Below are 20,924 nucleotides of genomic sequence, written 5' to 3' on the forward strand. Positions count from 1 at the left end.
TAGAGAGAATATGTGTGATTCATCCGGGCTGCGACGCTTTGAGTTAGCCATTTTTCTTTACCTGTCGTTATTTTGGAACAACCACGCCATCTCAACAACCACGCCATCTCAACAACCACGCCATCCACACCACAACGCCACTAAAGGAGCAACGAAACCAGCCCCACCCAAATTTCTCCTCCGGTAAACAAGTTTGACGGTTGGAAACCAGCCCCACCCCAATTTCTCCTCTGGTAAACAAGTTTGACGGTTGGAAACCAACTCCCGCACCAATTTCTCTGGAATGTTCCTCCCCCCACCCACGCGCCGCGAAGAGCGGGCCGGGCGCAGGAGAAATAAAAGGGCAAAAGGAGCACCTGGAAAAGAGCGCGGATAGCAGAGACTTGGGTCTCGTGGGCCTTTTCGGTCATCCACGGCCCACGACCATGAAGGTCTACAGACCCCGTCTACCCCCTTTGCCTGTGAGAGAGGTCTTTCTTTGTTTTTGTATGCATGCTGTGGCGCCGTGTCCTGCCAAGTAGAAACTGTGTAAGTGCTTGTAAATAATAATTATACTCGGTCGTATTGGTTTTGCATTCTATTTGTTGCTTGTATATTGCATGATTCCTTGCTTGTGTTGTGTGTGCAATATGTGCTTTGTAAAAAAAAATGTGCTTGTGTGAAATGTATCCCGTTTGTCGTCTCTTTCCCCATTGAAAGTGCCATCTTGCATCACGTAAGGGATTGGTCGTGGGTTTAGACACCCAGTAAATAATCTGAACCGTCGAGGTCAGCGATAACTCCGCTCGGTTATCCCTGCAGCACGGAACGAGCCGCTTAAGCAGTTCGTGTCCGGAGTCGACCTGCGGCGTGGTACAACTCCTCGGAACGCTACCCGCCCGGGTACTTAGGTATATCGACATTCGGCGAGTCACCCTATTTCGCGCAGGTAGAATACGGACTGGGTTGTGGTGAGGTTAAACCCCCACCCGTGGCGAGCTCCTTGGCAGTAGTTCCAAGAGGGTCACGACTGAATTGTCCATCTAGTGGGCGACGCGGCTGCCATTAGAGGGACGTGGCCGATCGCACGCCAGGCGGGCCAGAATTCGTAACTATATATATATATATATATATATATATATATATATATATATATATATATATATATATATATATATATACATATATATATATATACATATATATATATATATATACATATATATATATATATATATATATATATATATATATATATATATATTATATATATATATATACATATATATACATATATATATATATATACATATATATATATATATATATATATATATATATATATATACATATATATATATATATATATATATATATATATATATATATATATATATATATATATATATATATATATATATATATATATATATATATATATATATATATATATATATATATATATATATATATATATATATATATATATATATATATATATATATATATATATATATATATATATATATATATATATATATATATATATATATATATATATATATATATATATATATATATATATATATATATATATATATATATATATATATATATATATATATATATATATATATATATATATATACATATATATATATATACATATATATATACATATATATATATATATATATATATATATATATATATATATATATATATATATATATATATATATATATATATATATATATATATATATATATATATATATATATATATATATATATATATATGTATATATATATAAATATATATATATATATATATATATATATATATATTTATATATATATATATATATATATATATATATATATATATATATATATAAATATATATATATATACATATATATATATATATATATATATATATATATATATATATATATATATATATATATATATATATATATATATATATATATATATATATATATATATATATATATATATATATATATATATATATATATATATATATATATATATATATATATATATATATATATATATATATATATATATATATATATATATATGTGTGTGAGCCTGGTGTTGGCGCAGTGGTTAGGGCAGCAGCTTGGGATCCAAGAGGTCCTGAGTTCAAGCCCCGTTGAACCACTGAATTAATACACCAGGGGGTTGACTCAGCCTGTCATCCTTCCGAGGTCGGCGAAATGAGTACCAGTAATACTGGGCCGGTGTATACCCCGGTTAAAAAATTGGTGTACCATATCCCTGTGTCGTAAGAGGCGACCAGGGTTGCGTCAGGAAGGGCATCCGGCGTAAAACATGTGCCAAATCACTATGCGGATCATACGGATGATCCGCTGTGGCGACCCCTAACGGGAGCAGCCGAAAGAAGAACAAGATATATATATATATATATATATATATATATATATATATATATATATATATATATATATATATATATATATGGTGAATATACTGGTTCTGGCTCACTTTTCCCCATGTAAATGAATGGGGGATTTTCAGCGATTCATATTTTTTTTCCCTAAAAATAAACCCCCTTTTTATCCCAAGGTATATTTATTTATCTCCCCTTTTAACCTGGGGACACTTTTTTTTCAAATAATCCATGCAATAAGATAAAGATTTGTTCAAGTACTAAAGTGGTAATGTGATTTGTTAAAGGTGATTCGAAAGAAATATCTGAAACGTCTAAGCCTCGGGACACTCTTTATCAAATAACCGATGCATATTGTTTAGCTCACTTATTGAACCTATAAAGATTTGTTCATTCTCAAATTCCTTCAATAGTTTGATTTTCTTTGCACAATAATCCCCATCTAAAATATTGAAAAACAAAACATTTGAATCTTTATATTTTTTAAGATACCCCTTTTGTGCCATTACGAAATGATAAACTTCTCTTAATGCTCTTGTTTGACCACCTCCTGAGCCACATATCATTTTGAGATTATAGTAAATTGTTTTTTCATTGTTCAATTGATAACCATCAAAGTTTTCAGTCCATTCAAGGATATTCATTTTTTTCTTTACATCCTCTAACTTACTACTTTTTAAATTGATTCGCTTATTTGTTTTATTTACCTTTGTTTTAGTTATTTTTTCAATAAGACTTATTTGATATTTTTCACATTCATTATGTTTTCCATTTATATACCAAGACTGAGATTTTCTCCACTCTTTAGTTTGATTAATACTTGGTTTGACCATTTATATATTGCAAAAAACGCGGCGGTAGCCCTTAAAAAACCCTAACCCATCTTCCCATCGTTAAAACACAATCTATTCTATTCACTCTATCATACAATATCCATATGGAACACAATCTATTCCATTATCTAAAATAAATCTCTTATCATCAAAGGCTCCTCATGCCTTTTTATTTACTTCTTCACTATATATGTTATGTTTATAACTTCTTATTGTATTCATTTTCCTATATTCTTCTTTCTTATTCATCAAACAATTATAATAATTTCTAAAAGTTATTGATTTCTTTATTACATATTTCTTTATTCCCTTTAACCTCTTATCAATCTGATCACCATACTTATAAGCATATGCCTTTGCTCTCAATCCAATAAACTCACTCATTACTTTTCCACCCAACTCATCCTTAAACTTACCAATAACCTTTTCATTCTTTTTGGAAAATAACTCACTCTTCTTGCTGAAATTACTTGCATCATATACTCCAATATTTTTCTTCATATCTTTATAAACATCATCAGTTTTTATATCTTGGATAAAACTATCAGTGTCCATATACAACAATGAAACATTTTCACCATACTCTTTCTTTAAGTCATTATACAAATAATCATACATCAATATCTTTGATAAATCAAGAACTGCTGTTCCAATATAAATTGGTTTATCCATTATAATACTTTCCTTTTTCATATGAATTGCAGAAAGGTTCTCTGAAAAAACCTCTTCTCTCTCAAAACTTGGCTTATTTATCAATCTCGAAGCTTCTTTCCAAGATGTTGCGAATCTAATGTTTTGCCTGTTTCTAACATTTTCCATAGTCTTTCCAAATACAGCATTATTCATTAATTTATAAAAGTCCCCTTCAAATTTTACTTTTGTATTTGCTCTCATATCTGTATTGAATTTAATATACTTTTTCACCCAAGGACTTTGTTTAAATTTTAAAACTCTATGAATTTTAGCTACTCTCAATCCTTCTCTCAAAAACTGTTTTAAGCTTCTCTGATGCAAAACATAACCCTCTTTATCATAGAATGTTGTTAATAACTTTTCTGTTGATTTGCCTTTAATATTAAAACTTTTATGATAATCACTGAACCATTCTTTCTTTGAGGTTTCTTTCTCACATGCAAAAGGAAGGTCTTTATGCTTATTATGAAGATCACTCGGGTACTTCAAATCAACTTCAAAATAATAACCTCCTTCTTCATTCAATTCCTCTTGAGAAGAAATAACAATGTTCATCAAAGCCTTTTCATAATCCTTTTCTTCCACCCACTCTAATTTACCATAAGGCAGAGATTGAGACATTGCCCATCCATACAAATTATTAGCATCAAAATACATCAAATAATTACTATCTTTTTCACTATCATAATTTGGAAGATATTTATTATTTGCTTTAGCATATCTTTTTGAACATACTTGTGATATTCCACCTCTCTTGGACTTCTCAATCATCAAAAGCATATCAACATCACTGATTAAATCTATATCTTGTTTTGTCATTTTCAACATTGCACTCCAAGCTAAACCAGGAGATGTGAAATAGTGGGCAGGATCTAATCCATAACAATTTTTATTATGACAGAGTGATCTAAAAGCTTCAAACACATCAGCGAACAATAAAACATCTGTTTTTTGATATAAATCATGATATTCTCCAAGGTTCTTTATCTTAAATATTTTCCATATTTCTTTTGCGTGTTTATATTCCTTATCACTTATCTCTTCTTCATAAAGGTTATTATAGAAACTTTCTTTTGAAGGAAGTTGTGTTTCTTTAAATCTCATAAATGAATCCATATAATCACAAGGATAAATTCCCTTAGTTGTAAGAATTTTCTCTTTACTTTGAATTTCATTCCTTGTTTGAATTTCCTCTCTCGTGAGAATTCCTTCTTTAATCAGAATTTCATCTTTAATCAGAATTTCCTCTTTAGTTAGAATTTCATTCATTGTTCGAATTTTCTTTATAATTAGAATTTCATCTTCAGTTAGAATTTCTTCATTAATTTCCTCATTAATTAGAATTTCCTCTTTACTTTGAATTCTCTCTTTAATCTGAATTTCCTCTTTAGTGAGAATTTCCTCTTTTGGAAAGAATGAATTAAGATTTGGAAAAGAGTCCGTGGAGCTTTGATTTGATGCGAGGTAGGCTAGTGGTGTTCCCATAAACTTGTAAGAATCTAGAAACCTAATACGAGTTAAAGGTTTTGTGAATATCATTTTTGTAAATGAAATATACTTTTGACTTGTGTTTGTTATGGCAGAAATATTCCCTGGTGTTTTTGAAAGTTCATTTATAAATAGATGTGTATCATAGTTGGCGCTGTTGTGAAGAAAGACTGGAACAAAAGAAGGTAATTTATAATTAAGATTACAACAGGAATGAGCGGGACCTCTATATTTACTAGTAAGATGACAATGATCCCTAACTTCAGACTCCTTAATTTCCCCCTCACAAATATGACAGATATAGTTCTTTCTAAATTATAATTTTTCTTCTTCCGTTAATTTCATCGGTTCATTTGTTTCTTTCATTAATTTAGTTGGTCTTATACAATCCTTTTCTAATCGTTTTACAAACTCTTGTGAAGCTTTTTTTTCCACTATAATGTTCAAGTTTGTTATACTTTTCTCCAACAGATGATTTGATATAATAACAGAAACCACAAGGAATATGTTTTTGATATTTATTTGTATATGATTCTTTTGGATGAGGAGAAGCAGTATTTATCTTTTTAAGGATACACTCAAAATCAGCGTATATCACAAATGGGTGCATGATAGATTTATTATAATCTTCAAAAGAAATCTTTTCACCAGGTTTAGGCATTGTAATTACAGCTGATTTATGATTACTACAATATTTTGAATGTTGTTCTAATCGTTCTTTTGTATGAAATGAATTAAGACATCGCTTACAAGGATATATTTTGTTTGCTGTTCTGAATACCTGAGAAGAGATTAATCTTGATAAATTATTGGTGTCTGTGTAATGTGAATTATTTCATACACTAAAATATAAAAGATCAATGTGTGTTTCTTCATTTTTATAGTTGTTTGAAGTTTTTAATATTTTAACTTTGTTTGTATCCGTTAATCCATATACATTAATAGAAAGATTATTCTTTTTCTCAAATTTAGGAATATCTGTTAGTGGCATTGGGAATTTAAAATCTTTAATTTTCAAGGTATTCTCATATTTCATATATTGTTTTACTCTTTCTGAATTACATTTTGGTGGATGAAAGTGAGCAAGAACAGACCAGAGAAAACATTTATTATCATTGTTCTTAATATTAACAACTGCCTTCTTTAGTTTTATTTCTTTTGGTAATTCAATATAAGAAGAAGCTTTAAGACGGTTTGATTTTAGAATGTGTATATCTAAAAAGATGATTTTTTTTTAATATTGAATCCACTTCCTACCACTGTATTATCAACATCCTCCTCTTGTTTTGATAGTTCTTCATAAACCCTACTATTTAAAAAATCTTGAAATGATGTTATATAATGAAGATCTGTTCTCATATAAGGAGTTTGTTCTTCATCTTGTCTTTTCATATTCATTTTCACTCCCATATAAAACTTTAAAGTTTTCATTTCTTTTAATGTCTTTTTAATAACTTTTTCAACATCAGGTTTCACTATTTCAATTGATTCAGCTATTGATGATGGACCAGGTTCTCCAAATTGAAAAATCCTTATTTTTATATGCCCTTTAAATGCCCCATCAGTGTTTTCAATATAATAGTCTCCCTTTACTTTAAACTCATTTTTCTTGTGTTTTTGTGATTGAAGATGTTTATTATAACTTCTCTTCAAAACATCCTTTGAACAGATATCACAATGTTTTCTTTCCAACTCAAGAGGAGATATTTTATGAAATAGATTAAATGTGTGTTTGTTGGTTCGGAGGTGTTTTCGATAATGTTTATATTTGTGATTACAAACATCGCAGTTTGTTGTATTCACCATATTTATACAATAAATCTTTGCTTAAACTAAAATTTTCTTGATGAAAATTTCGTTTATTTAACAGGTGAATCTGTGCTTAAAACCATTTTATCCTCCAACTTTTTCACTGAATAAATACAATGTTTCAAAACACAAAAGACAAGTTTCAATCAATCTCTTCATTTGTTAAAGATACTGAGAAATATGTCAAGGATGTAAAATTGAACAAAGATAAATATAACAACTATTGGATAAAAACAATTATGGTAAATAATATGAGTTCTTCAATTTCCTTCAGTGGAAGGGCTTTTAGTATACCTGGTAGAACATCAATTAAAGTATCTCTAACAAAAGTTTCTCCTCTCCTTCTGGTAATATATTCAAAACTAGAAAAAGCAATGAAACAATAAAAAGTATCAAAAAACAAAAACCTTATGGATGAAGCTTTAGAAAGAAAAGATAAGACCATCTGTAATATGCAAGGAGAAATTTGTATTTTTTTCAACAACCCTAAAGATGTAAATCCTGATGAAATAAAGGATGTTAATATATCAGGTGAAATGACATTTCGTTCAATAGTCGTTAACGATCATTTTAAAATTACCTTTAATATAAAAAATGTTGTCGTTGAATCTGGTAATGAAAAAAAGTATATCGATATCGATGGTAATATTATTAAATATGAGTCAATATACAACTGAAAGTATAGATGAATTTCAGTTTAAGTAAAGTTTTACTTTATAAATATGCTAGACTTTCCTGATTCTCCATATGACAAATTTGAGAATTGTCCTGCGTGTGAAAGACGGGGATTAAACACAGAGTCAAAAGCCTATAAACAATGTATATTCTGTGATTATCTTCTAATTAATGATAATAAAAAATATAAAAAGGAAAATAATTCTTTAAGATTTACACCAAAAATGAATTACTTTACAAGATTGATAAGAGAAATGAATGTAAAGTATGAGGGTGATAACACACCTTTCCTTACAAGGGAAGAAACTGAACGTATTAGAGAAATGTTCAAAGGATTGTTGTTATATATTATTCATGGATGTGATTTTCAGGGAAATATCAACACAAGATATTGTATAAATAAAATAATGGATTATCTTGAAATTAAACCTGAACTTAGGATAAAATATAGAGTTTCTAAAAAAGCCAATAATAAATTAAATAACCTGTTTTCCAAATATATAAATGAATGATTTTTTACCCATTTGGGAAAATAAGATAAAATTTAACAACCATAAAAATCTCCCAAATTCATTAAGATGTCTCATAGTTGGTTCAAGTGGATGTGGAACAACCTGCTTACTTTTAAAGATGCTCCTCACTCCCAACTTTTTAGATTATGATAATTTAATAATTTTCACAAAGTCGAGTTTTCAACTAGAGTATCAACTACTCTCACAAGGTTTTAATGCTGGTCTTCAAAAAGAAGATAGAATCGGTTTATTTAAACGTCAAAAAACCGAAATGATTATAACATTGAAGATATAATTCAACTATTTTGTGAAACACAGAGATGTAAAAAGAAATCAAATCCGATAACTTGTATTCTTAGTGATAAGACGGATGATATACCATCTCCCCAAGATTTGGATAAATCAAAAAAGAACCTCGTTATCTTTGATGATTGTGTTGATGAGAGAAACCAAACGGTAATGGACAGCTACTACACAAGAGGGAGACATTCTTCTTGTAATTGTATTTATCTTAGTCAATCGTACTTTCAACTTCCTCGTCGTTCCATCAGAAACAATGCTAATACTTTTATTTTATTCAAGTTAAATTCAATAGATATCAATAATTTTTGGAGAGATAATTGTTCTACATTATGTAGTAAAAAGAAATTTGAGGATTACATGAAGCAAACGACTGAAAAATATAAATATATTGTTGTGAAACAAGATGAGATATTAAGGGATATATTTTTTGTTTTATAAACAATTCCATATATAAATGACAACTATTATTATAAATCTTGTGGGTAAATCTGCTTCTGGAAAAAAAACTTTCATAAATCAAGGTTCTTGTGTAGTACAAATGAGAATATTGAAAATTTACTTGAAAAACATCCCGTGATACGCATTGTATCAACAACAACTAGAGCAATAAGACCTGGAGAAGTAAAAGGTGAAGATTATCACTATATTTCAGTGGAGGAACATATGCGATTGAGGAATGAAGGTCAAATATTTGAGGAGGTTTCTCTTTGTACAACAAAATATTCACATTGTAAGAGTGAGTTAAGGAAACTAAAATCTGGTGGTCTTGGGATATTAGAAACTAATCCAGAAGGAACGAGACAAATTATTAAACATCTGAGCGGAGTGAAGATTTTATCATTCGGTTTTGATGTTGATGAAGAAACTCAACGCAAACGTATGAAAAGCAGAGATGCAAGTATTAGTGAAGAAGAAATTACAACTCGCATTGATGTTAATAAAGAATTTGATGAAATATTTAAAGAAAAGGATTTATTTGAACACATCTACTTGAATGATGAAGAAAAGGAAAATTTCCCTGTTGATCTTTACAATTCATTAAATGATATTTTACAACAAATAAATGGATGCAAAAGAAAGAGCAATAAGATTTAAGGAACATCAAGAGTTGGTTTCAAAAGTTGTAAAACAGCAGGAAGACATAAAGAAGAAACGCAGACAGAAACTAACGGGCGAAGAAGCATTTGAAAGAAAACAAGATAAATTTTTAAAACCACTTTGAAAAACTTCCCAAGAAAAAATGAAAGATGTTTCCACAGTTCCCACAGTAGAATATACTCCTAAAAAACTTCAAATGTTAAAAGATTTTGATCAAATGACGGAGGAAGAATTAGTGCATTTAGGAGAATTAAAGGTATATGATGATGAAGGTTTATTTCAACAACTGGAAGAGATTAATCGACCCCCTGATTATATTGTGAATGCTCTTCAAAACAATGAATATTCAGCGGATTCAAAAACCAAAGCAGGACTCATTCCAACAGAACAACCAGCAATATTTCATCTTGTTCAAGAAAAGGTATTGATATTTAATGATGAATTAAGGTTCTTAGGTTCTGCTCAACCCCCTGTTAAACTAACTCCGAGATTAATGTTTCTTCTCACAAAAGATGGAAGACAAGGTTCAACTGTGAGGGGTGAATCTAAGTATATTGATAAACCATTGGATATGAAAAATAATGATGATAGAGTATATATTGATCTGCTGAACACTCTAAATTATTGGGTTAGTATTTCTAGTAAAAGTAGGAAAAATGAGAAGGAGAAACACATTATTCAGGCTTTAAGTATCCTTGGTTCAGGTATTAGTTTTCTTCCAAATGACCCATCGCAATTAGTTAATAGACTGTTATTGTTGTTAGGTAGTAAGAAGACTGGAAATAACAATTGTTTTAATGAAGCATCAGCCATTTTAGACCAGTTGATGAACATGAAAATAATTAATAAATCTCAATATAAAGACATTTTATCTCATATTAAATAAGATGAGAAGCACAATCCTGAGTTTTAATTTCACAACAAGCGACCACACATCTTCATTCCCATACCCACTACAACTTGACCCAACAAAAGAATATGAGGCATCTTTATTGTCCATGGAAACTTATAATACCTTATTTAATATAACTGATAAAAATGACAAGTTTAGTAATAACCCCGGAAGTGGATACAAAACGATAACAGTCTCACCCGGAGCATATGAGATTTCTCAAATATCTTCCGAAATTGCTCGTCTTATGAAAGAACAGGGTGATGAACCAAAAAATATTGTTATAGACATTCAAAAACATACTTCAAAATCAACGATGAAAGTTAAAAATAACTACAAGGTTGATTTCACAATTGATAATTCATTTAGAGAGTTCTTGGGTTTCTCCTCAAAAAAGATTGAAACTAATGGGACGTTTTACAGTGATAATGTCATTCAAATATCCTCAGGAATAAATTCGGTGTTAATTCACTGTGATTTGATTGATGGTGCTAATAATGATGGAAAAAAAAAATGCAATATTTTCATTCAGCGCATACTCAACCCCAATTGGTTATAAATTCAATATGGAACCCCAAAATTTGGTTTAGGCCTATCTCCCTGTGTCAGGAAAAACCATACACAGAGTAAATTTTAGGATAACCGACGGAGATAATCGTATGATTTCTTTTAATGGAGAAGTTATATCCATCAGGATTCACCTACGTGAAGTTTTCCAATAAATAAATACGATGGTTATTGTGAGGAAACACGAGTTGGGAAAATATAAAATAATTACAGGGGATGGGATGTTGCTTTCCCCATACTACAAGGGTGAAGGTATGTATCTTGGTAGAGGATACTATAAACCTAAGAGACAAAGGGGTGTTGGACATCGATTTAGAGGAGATGGGATAATTGATACTCTAATGGGTATTGGTTCAACTATTCTTAAACATCAAGATCGAATTGGTTCAACTGCTTCTGCTGTGGGAAATGTAGCAGGTGTTGTAAAGAGCATAAAAGATGCCCAGAAGGTATCTCATAAATTACAAGCAATAAAAGAAATTAAGAAAGGCAAAACTCAGTTGTCCCCCCAAGAACGACAGAAAATAATTCGAATACTTGGATCAGGGTTTCAAAAGTTTTAACATCTTTTTTCCTAAATAAATACAAGTATGGAAGCAATTGATAGTATCTATGATTTGGATGATACTATTATTATCTCAAACTCCACTAAACAAGAAGATTACTTCAAGGTAAATGCAATAACTGGAACAGACTGGAATACGAATGGTACAAAAAGTTTTGAAATAAATAATCAACAAACCTATTTGAATCTATCCGAAAGTTTCTTGTTGTGTAAATTTAAATTCACTAAGGCTGCGACTAACACAAACGCTACACTTGTAAATGATTTCTTCTGGAAAATGTTTGATAGTGTGCGTTTGTATATTGGAACACAAGAAGTTGAAGCGGTTGATTATGTCTCTGCTGTATCTGAAATGATGAAATTTACACTCTATACATTCAGTGATAGAATGGGAAAGGGGTCTGTCGAAGGTTTTATTCCTGATATGTCAACGGGAACAAACACAGACCCTGGATATACTCAACGGAAAGGAGCGTATAATGATGATACAAAAGCAGAAAATAGTTTTACTGTGGCAGTTCCTCTTAAAGGTATATTTGGATTTTGTGATCATGATAAAGTTCTGTATGGTCTTAAAATTAGATTTCAACTACAAAGGAATGATAATGAAAATCGATTGCTTTTTGGTGTTGGTAGTGCTTTTGGTGAACAGAATAAATTTGTAATTGAGGAAATGAGTTGGTATATCAGTGAATATACTCCTAATCTTAAAACAGAAGAGATGTTGAATAGAAGACTTAACTCAAAGAAACCACTCAGTGTATCATACCTCAAAAGAAGTTGTCAACACGTTAAACTCAACCAAACTACTTACACGTGGAATTTGGGTGTTCTGGAAGGAAAGCCACGATATCTGTGGATCATTTTTAAAAAGCCAGATGGTGATACTGCGACTGATAAGAATAATGCATTGAGTGATAATGCTAAGGTGAAACAACTTCGCGTTTCTCTAGATGGAACATTTTATCCACGAGATAGATTGGAAATTAATTGGGGAAAAAATGATTTTGCTGAAGCATACAAGTCTTACCAAAAGGTGTGTGAAAGTAATGGAAATAAAGAACCTATTTTGGATATGACAGCATTTAAAAGTTTGTATACAATCTATGCGTTTGACCTGAGCGCTCAAAAGGAAACTATAAAGTCTAATCGAGTGGATACTTCCCTATGCATTGAAAGAGGAGAGAGTGAAGAAGTTGATACATATTGTTTGCTTTTGGAAGAAACAGAATTACAGATTAATACAGATAATGGTGTGATGATTAGTCTCACATAATTTTTTGTTAAATAAATGAGTGGAAAAGTACCAACTGGGGTATATGTTAATCAAATCAATCTTCATAAACTATCACCTTGTATTCAAAATCAAAAGCCTTGTACGATTAACGTTAATACAATTCAGAGAAAAGGAGCAGTAAGAATTGATGTTTTGCTCACAAGAGAACAGGTTAAAATCTTGAATGACACTGGCTCACTTAAAATTAAAATAACAAAACCAATGTTGAAAAAATATTCAATAAGAGAGACGAGTGGAGGATTTCTCCCATTTCTAATTCCTTTATTTGCTGGTTTAAGTGCGGTTGGAGCATTGACGGGTGGTATTTCAACAGCGGTGAAAACTGCCAACGAAAGGAAGGCTCAACTCCAGGCTCAAAAATAATTGGAAAGACATAACAAAGAGTTGGAGAAACAAATTAGTGGAAGTGGTGTAATTGTAGATTTTGCTGAAAAACTTGAAGGTCTGCCTGATAAAGCGAGATTGTTAGTTGGAGATATGCTTTCTTCTATAGCACAAGCAGGTGTAAAATTAACGAAAAGAGGTAATGGATTTTATCTTTCTAATAAATAAATGAGCATTGATGAGTGGTTTAAAGAATTTGGAAAGAATACAACATCAAATTTACAACTTGTCAAATATTGTAAGAAATTAAAAATTCATCATGTGGTTATTTGTATGAGAGATGAATTAACAAATGTGCCGAAACATACAAAGAATATTATTATGAACTTAGAAGATAATAATGGGAACGGTTCTCATTGGGTTTGTATTTTTAATAGTCAAGACAAATATTATTTTGATAGTTTTGGTCTTCCACCACCTGTTGAAGTCATAAAATTCTTACAGAATGGTGTTTATCAAACATTTCAAGTCCAAGAATTAAATTCCAAGTGTTGTGGTCAATTATGTCTATATGTGTTATTTCAACTCAACAAAAATAAAAAAAATTTATATTATTTTTAATCTAATATAAATGACTTATGTTGGTGAAGATGGTTCTATCTTTGGTGTATCTCAAGAACTGGATATTGATTTATCAAATTATTACACAAAGGCACAGGCTGAACGACATAAATATAATATAACCAAAAAATTAACATGAAAAATGCTTAGAAATTAAAAAATTATCCAAGCCCGACTGACGCGAATGACTTGGTGAGATTAAGCGATTTATCACAATATATATCTTTAAATAAAACGGCCGTGTATTCCATAGATACAGAAGTGTTGATATTATCTCCAGGTCATACAGAATTCACAGTTCGAATTAAAATAAATTTTTATAAAGAAGGGCGTATCGTTTGTATGAGAATAGAACAATGGGGGTATGATATGAATGATTTAGGGTATATTTAAAATTAACCTCGAAGACCTGGAACAATTAAATCAGTCTCGTAAGGAAGAATATTATCCACTTGGTATTGAGAATGAGTTTTGTGGGGCCACGATTAGTAAACAACAAATAAAAGAATTTAATAAGGGTACATATAATAATGCTTTTGCCCTTGTTTATATCATGAAAATAGAAAAAACAGGATTATATATAATAAGTAAGGAAATACAAAATGATTTAACTATGGGAAGATGGGGAGGTGTTTCGTGCCATAATATTATTCTAACATATATTTCTAATACATAAATGACAGCAAGAAGGCTTCAAGAAAATTATCATTTCTGTGTCCAAGCATACCTTCAAGAAAAGGGTATTCGGTATTTTAATAAATATGTTCTACAACATAAGAATGAGGTATTTTCAATAAAAGATTGGCATTATGCTGATGTTGATAAACCGACAACTTTAGATTTAATTAGAATGTTAAAAATGAAAAAATTATAATGTTAAGAAAAGGTAAGGCTCTTTTAGAAATTCAAAAGAAATTTTATTGGTTTCCTGTTGTAAAAAAAATATTTTGGATACAGGAATAACAAGAAATCCTGATGAATATATGTATGATATTCTATGGGGTGTAAGCGATTCAAGGATAATAAGGGATGAGGAAGGAGTTGAAGAAGAGAGGGAAGAGGAGGAAAAGGAGAAGAGAGAGAAGGAGGAGAGGGAGAAGAAAGAGAAGGAGGAAAGAGAGAAGAGAGAGAAGGAGGAGAGGGAGAAGAGAGAGAAGGAGAGGGAGGAGAGAGAGAAGGAGAGGGAGGAAAGAGCGAGACAAAATAAATATCAAAATATGGAAACCAGTGAGATTAAAAAAAGATTGGTGGTATTACAGAAAATAACTCAACCCACCGAGGAGGAAAACAAAGAATTGACAAGTCTATTTGAAATATTTTCTACAAGACTATTGACATCGACAAGATATTCATTTTAATTCAAGTTTTTCATTTTTATTTTTTTTTATTCAATAAATGGAGGAGAGAGTGAAGGCATTTCTAAGGATTCTTTATGTTTTAAAAATTAAGATTCAAATGTGCATGTTGGAAACTAAAAAGGTTTTTGCACTCTACAGGAATTTTTTCACATAAATAAATGAGTTATTGTCTCAAATGTAAAAAGAAAACTAATACTAAAAATATTTCATATATTAAAAGTAAAAATAACAGGGTTATACAAAAAGGTATATGTTCGGTGTGTGGTTCAAAAAAAAATCAATTTATCTCCAAACACAAACGAGGAGGAGATATACAAAAGTTTTTATCAGGAAGTAAATTTACAACTACTGGAATACCAGGGGAATTACATCTTCCAGAGTATTCTTTCTGTGGTCCAGGCACAAACTTGGATAAAAGATTAGATGAGGCAGACAATCCTAAATCATGGAGTAAACCCATCAATAGAGTTGATGAAGTGTGCATGAGACACGATATTGATTATGGGAATACCACAACGTTGGAAGAAAAGCATGAAGCCGATAGAGAAATGTTGTATAATTTGTCTCTGATACAAAATCCAACCTTGAGAGAAAAAGTTGATCGGTTCATTGTGAAGAAGATGATCAGTGCTAAATTGAAACTTGGACTTGGAAATTCAAAAAACTTATAGGCTCTAATGATGTCATTAAGACTGAAGAGCAATTAGCTGATGAATTACATAAACCAATATTCACAAAGTTTCAGAGAAGGAAAGTTTATTCCAAGGACGTAGATTATATCTGGTCTGCTAATTTGATTGAACTCAATAATGATAAGGGGTACAAGTATGCTTTAACCGTTATTGAGGAGTAGATACGCATGGGTTGTACCATTAAAAAACAAAACAGGTAATACTCTTATGTTAGCCTTTCAACAGATATTTAATAAAAGTAAGAGAAAACCTAAAAAATTGTGGACTGATGAGGCTAGAGAGTTTTATAACAAGACATTTATGAATTTTCTAAAAAATAACAGTATTACATATTACAGTATTACAGTACCTTTAATGAAGGGAAGGCAGTTGTTGTTGAACGTTTTAATCGTACCTTAAAAGAGAGACTATATAAAAAATTCACACAACTCGGTTCACAACAATGGTCATCTTTTATTCAGGATATTGTGGATAAGTATAATGACACGGTTCACACGTCAACAAATATGAAACCATCAGAAACATTTACAAAATTAAAATATGAAAAAGAGATTCATGTCAGAAAACCTAAGTTCAAAGTTAGTGATATCGTAAGAATATATAGGTGAAAATCTCATTTTGAAAAGGGTTATATTAAACGATGGACGAACGAACTTTTTAAAATTGTTGATGTAATAGATACGGTTCCTTGGACTTATAAGATATATGATTTGGAAGGGGAAGAGATTTTAGGTTCATTTTATTCCCAGGAATTACAAAAGACAAAGATAAATTGAAATTTTTCGACTCCGCCCCTTTTTGACTCGCCCACACAAAACCCACCCACATAAACCCCACCCCACACAAGCTCCACACAAACCCCACCCCACACAAACCCCACACAAACCCCACCACACACAAACCCCCCACAAGCTCCACACAACCTCCACACACACAAACCCCCCACAAACTCCACCCCTAATCATCATATTCACATAATTAGTGATTCGTTAATTAGTTCCCCACACACAACATGTTTATTTAATTAAAAAATTATCCACCAATCCACACAAGCTCCACTCATCCACCCATCCATTTATCCACACAAACCTCATCCACATAAGCCTCATCCACATTCACCCCTCCCACATAAGCCCCACCGAAGCCCCGCCCACATAAACCCTGCCCACATAAACCCCTCCCACACAAGCTCCACCCACATAAACCCTGCCCACACAAACCCCACCAAAGCCCACCCACATAAACCCCACCGAAGCCCCGCCCACACAAGCCCCACCCACATAAACGCCCCCCACCGAAGCCCACCCACATAAACCCCACCGAAGCCCCGCCCACACAAGCCCCACCCACATAAACACCCTCCCACAAGCCCCGCCCACACAAGCCCCGCCCACATAAACCCCACCCACACAAGCCCCACCCCCTCATCCCCCCTGTGCGCCCCCACCTTTGACCCACCACCTCCCTCATCCCACCCCCACCCTTCCCCACACACACACATGGGGAGGGGAGGGGTGCGATGAGGGGGTGATGGGTCGTTGGGGGAGCGCACCTACCCCCCCCACCCCCCTCCCTCCCTCTCCTTCATGTCTTGATCCTTTTTTTGAAATTCAAAATCAAGTAATTGTAAACAAAACAAATATAATTAATCAAAATTGAAAATATTAAATATTCATTTGCGAGAATGTATTATCTTTCCCAGCAATCTTCTTCAGATGTCTTGTGATTTCGAAACTCAGACACCATATTCTGTTTTGAAACAAAAAGTGGATAATAATTAGGTTTTATAAAGATAATTACATGGTAATATGAGTAAGCCTGGTGTTGGTTCTAAGTTCAAGCCTCGTTGACCACTGAATTAACACACCAGGAGGCCGACTCAGCCTGTCATCCTTCCAAGGCCAATAAAATGAATTCCAGTGTACTGGTAAAACCACGTCCAAACTAATGATGCAACCAACATAAGGCGACATTCCAAAGAGAGAGTGATATTAATAAAAGAATAAATAAACAAATAACTAAATAATAATTCAGAAACATTTACCTCCAGAAAATCATGTGTTGTACCAGATTGCTTCAACAGCTTATGTTGTGTGATCGAGCTGAAAAAAAAAAAATAATGAGTCAAGGGTATAGATGGAGAGACAGACAGAGAGAGGTAGGTAGAAAGACAGACAGAGAGAGATACAAAGAGACAGACAGGGAGAGATAGAGAGAGACAAACAGACAGGGAAAGAGACACACACACACACACGCACACACACGCACGCACGCACGCACGCACGCACGCACGCACACACACACACACACACACACACACACACACACACACACACACACACACACACACACACACTCACGTGTCTCACCATTGGTTTAATTCATTCGAGATCAGAGGCCGTGATAAGACTTCGTACCAGTCATTATAAATGTTTTTCAATTCTCTTCTAAAATCATTGACCTCTTCAATAAGAGCATTCATTTGATGCACCTCATCGTGATATGTAAACTCCACTTCTTCCAAGGACCTGCCAGGAAAAAATATATATTTTCGCATTATCACGATTTAATTTATAATCAATTGCTTCATCGTTCAAAGAGGAAACCATACACAAACTTACCAACTTTGTAGTGAGCTGTTATCTTCATCGGAAGAGAGTGAGTCCATGTCTCAGTTTTTTTTTACCATTGGTACAAGATGGCAAAAAGATCAGAGGCCGTGATAAGACGTCGTGTCAGTCATTAAAAATGTTTTTCAATTCTCTTCTAAGATGATTGACCTCTTCAATAAGAGCATGAATTTCATGCACCTCATCGTGATATGTAAACTGCTCTTCTTCCAAGGACCTGCTAAGAAAAAAAAATATATCAGAATTATCACGATTTAATTTATAATCAATTGCTTCATCGTTCAAAGAGGAACCTATACACAGGCTTACCAACTTTGTGTTGAGCTGTTTTGTTCGCGGAAGAAAGATCACTCTTGTCTCAGTTGTAAAAATGAAAATCCCGTCTGGCAGAAACTTTGTCTGGCGAATCACTTATAAGGCAACGATGAGGAGATTGCTTAATCATTGGGTGTGGCCACAGGAAATGACGCTTCGGGCGAGACAGCTTGGAAAATAACTGGGCGATATATTCTCAAATTGTATGAATCATTTTTAAAACATACTTAAAATGCCCTAAAATGATTTTGATTAAACTTATGTTTAAAAGCCTGTTCGTGTTCTGAGATAAAATAGAAACACGAGGCCTTGTCTCACAGAATAGTTCCTATTTTTTCACAGCATGACTGTCCAAAAACACTTCCTCATTCACACAGCACGACCGTGTAAAAAAAACACTTCCTCATTTTCATGGCACGAACTGAAAACATTTGAAAGAAAACTTTTTTTATGGCGTGGTTTATGCACAAAAATGATTTGCAACTCGGGCGGTGGCCAGATGAGATCATTAAGAGAAGTTTATCATTTCGTAATGGCACAAAAGGGGTATCTTAAAAAATATAAAGATTCAAATGTTTTGTTTTTCAATATTTTAGATGGGGATTATTGTGCAAAGAAATTTAAACTATTGAAGGAATTTGAGAATGAACAAATCTTTATAGGTTCAATGAGTGAGCTAAACAATATGCATCGGTTATTTGATGAGTGTCCCGAGGCTTAGACGTTTCAGATATTTCTTTCGAATCACCTTTAACAAATCACATTACCACTTTAGTACTTGAACAAATCTTTATCTTATTGCATGGATTATTTGAAAAAAAAAGTGTCGCCAGGTTAAAAGGGGAGACAAATAAATATACCTTGGGATAAGAAGGGGGTTTATTTTTAGGGAAAAAAATATGAATCGCTGAAAATCCCCCATTCATTTACATGGGGAAAAGTGAGTCAGAACCAGTATATTCACCATATATATATATATATATATATATATATATATATATATATATATATATATATATATATATATATATATATATATATATATATATATATATATATATATATATATATATATATATACACGTAGCCTGGTGTTGGCGCAGTGGTTAGGGCAGCGGCTTGGGATCCAAAAGTTCCTGAGTTCAAGCCCCGTTGGGCCACTGAATTAATACACCAGGGTGTTGACTCAGCCTGTCATCCTTCCGAGGTCAGCGAAATGAGTACCAGTATGCTGGGCCGGTGTATACCCCGGTTAAAATCGGTGTACCATATCCCTGTGTCGTAAAAGGTGACCAGGGTTGCATCAGGAAGGGCATCCGGCGTAAAATATGTGCCAAATCACTATGCGGAACATACGGATGATCCGCTGTGGCGACCCCTCACGGGAGCAGCCGAAAGAAGAAGAAGATATACATATATACACGTGTATATATTCTTCTTCTTCTTCTTCTTCTTCTTCTTCTTCTTCTTCTTCTTCTGCTTGTTCTTCTTCTTCTTCTTCTTCTTCTTCTTCTTCTTCTTCTTCTTCTTCTTCTTCTTCTTTCGGCTGCTCCCGTTCGGGGTTGCCACAGCGGATCATCAGTCTCCATTTCGCTCTATCCTCCACATCTTCCATTGACACTCCAACCACCTGCATGTCCGCCCTCACCGCAACCATGAACCTCTTCTTTGGCGTTTCTCTTCTCCTGCGACCTGGTGGCTCCATCCTCAGCATCCTTCTCCCGATATACTCCGTTTCCCTCCTATGCACATGTCCAAACCATCTCAATCTCGCCTCTCTCACTTGTCTCCAAACCGTCCGAACTGCGCTGTCCCTCTCCTTAACAATGCATTG

At 32.8% G+C, this 20,924-nt stretch overlaps 2 protein-coding genes across 2 annotated transcripts in view; one reads left to right on the forward strand and one right to left on the reverse strand.

The window, feature by feature from the left end:
• LOC147027508 (uncharacterized) overlaps positions 1-20,924 on the forward strand; it is a 410,973-nt gene that overhangs the window by 341,961 nt on the left and 48,088 nt on the right. The window lies entirely within an intron of this gene.
• On the reverse strand, positions 17,720-19,744 carry LOC147027510 (uncharacterized). The gene is made up of 4 exons (XM_085876979.1): positions 18,767-19,744; positions 18,515-18,673; positions 18,190-18,247; positions 17,720-17,894 (listed from the first exon to the last, which is right to left on the reverse strand). Exons 1-4 carry the CDS (start codon positions 18,811-18,813, stop codon positions 17,835-17,837), a joined length of 324 nt encoding a protein of 107 aa, XP_085733105.1. The 5' UTR covers positions 18,814-19,744; the 3' UTR covers positions 17,720-17,834.

Source organism: Eptatretus burgeri, chromosome 4 (genome assembly GCF_056783735.1).
Source record: "Eptatretus burgeri isolate ZD-2024b chromosome 4, Ebu_testis_v1, whole genome shotgun sequence".
NCBI classification, from domain to species: domain Eukaryota; kingdom Metazoa; phylum Chordata; class Myxini; order Myxiniformes; family Myxinidae; genus Eptatretus; species Eptatretus burgeri.

Excerpts from the sequence above, each read along its gene's own strand:
- LOC147027510 (XM_085876979.1), bottom strand. The coding sequence starts at position 18,813 with ATGGACTCACTCTCTTCCGATGAAGATAACAGCTCACTACAAAGTTG. Across the intron at positions 18,674-18,766 it reads AACAGCTCACTACAAAGTTG|GTCCTTGGAAGAAGTGGAGT; the intron begins GTAAGTTTGTGT and ends TTTTCCTGGCAG. Across the intron at positions 17,895-18,189 it reads CAACACATGATTTTCTGGAG|AATATGGTGTCTGAGTTTCG; the intron begins GTAAATGTTTCT and ends GTTTCAAAACAG.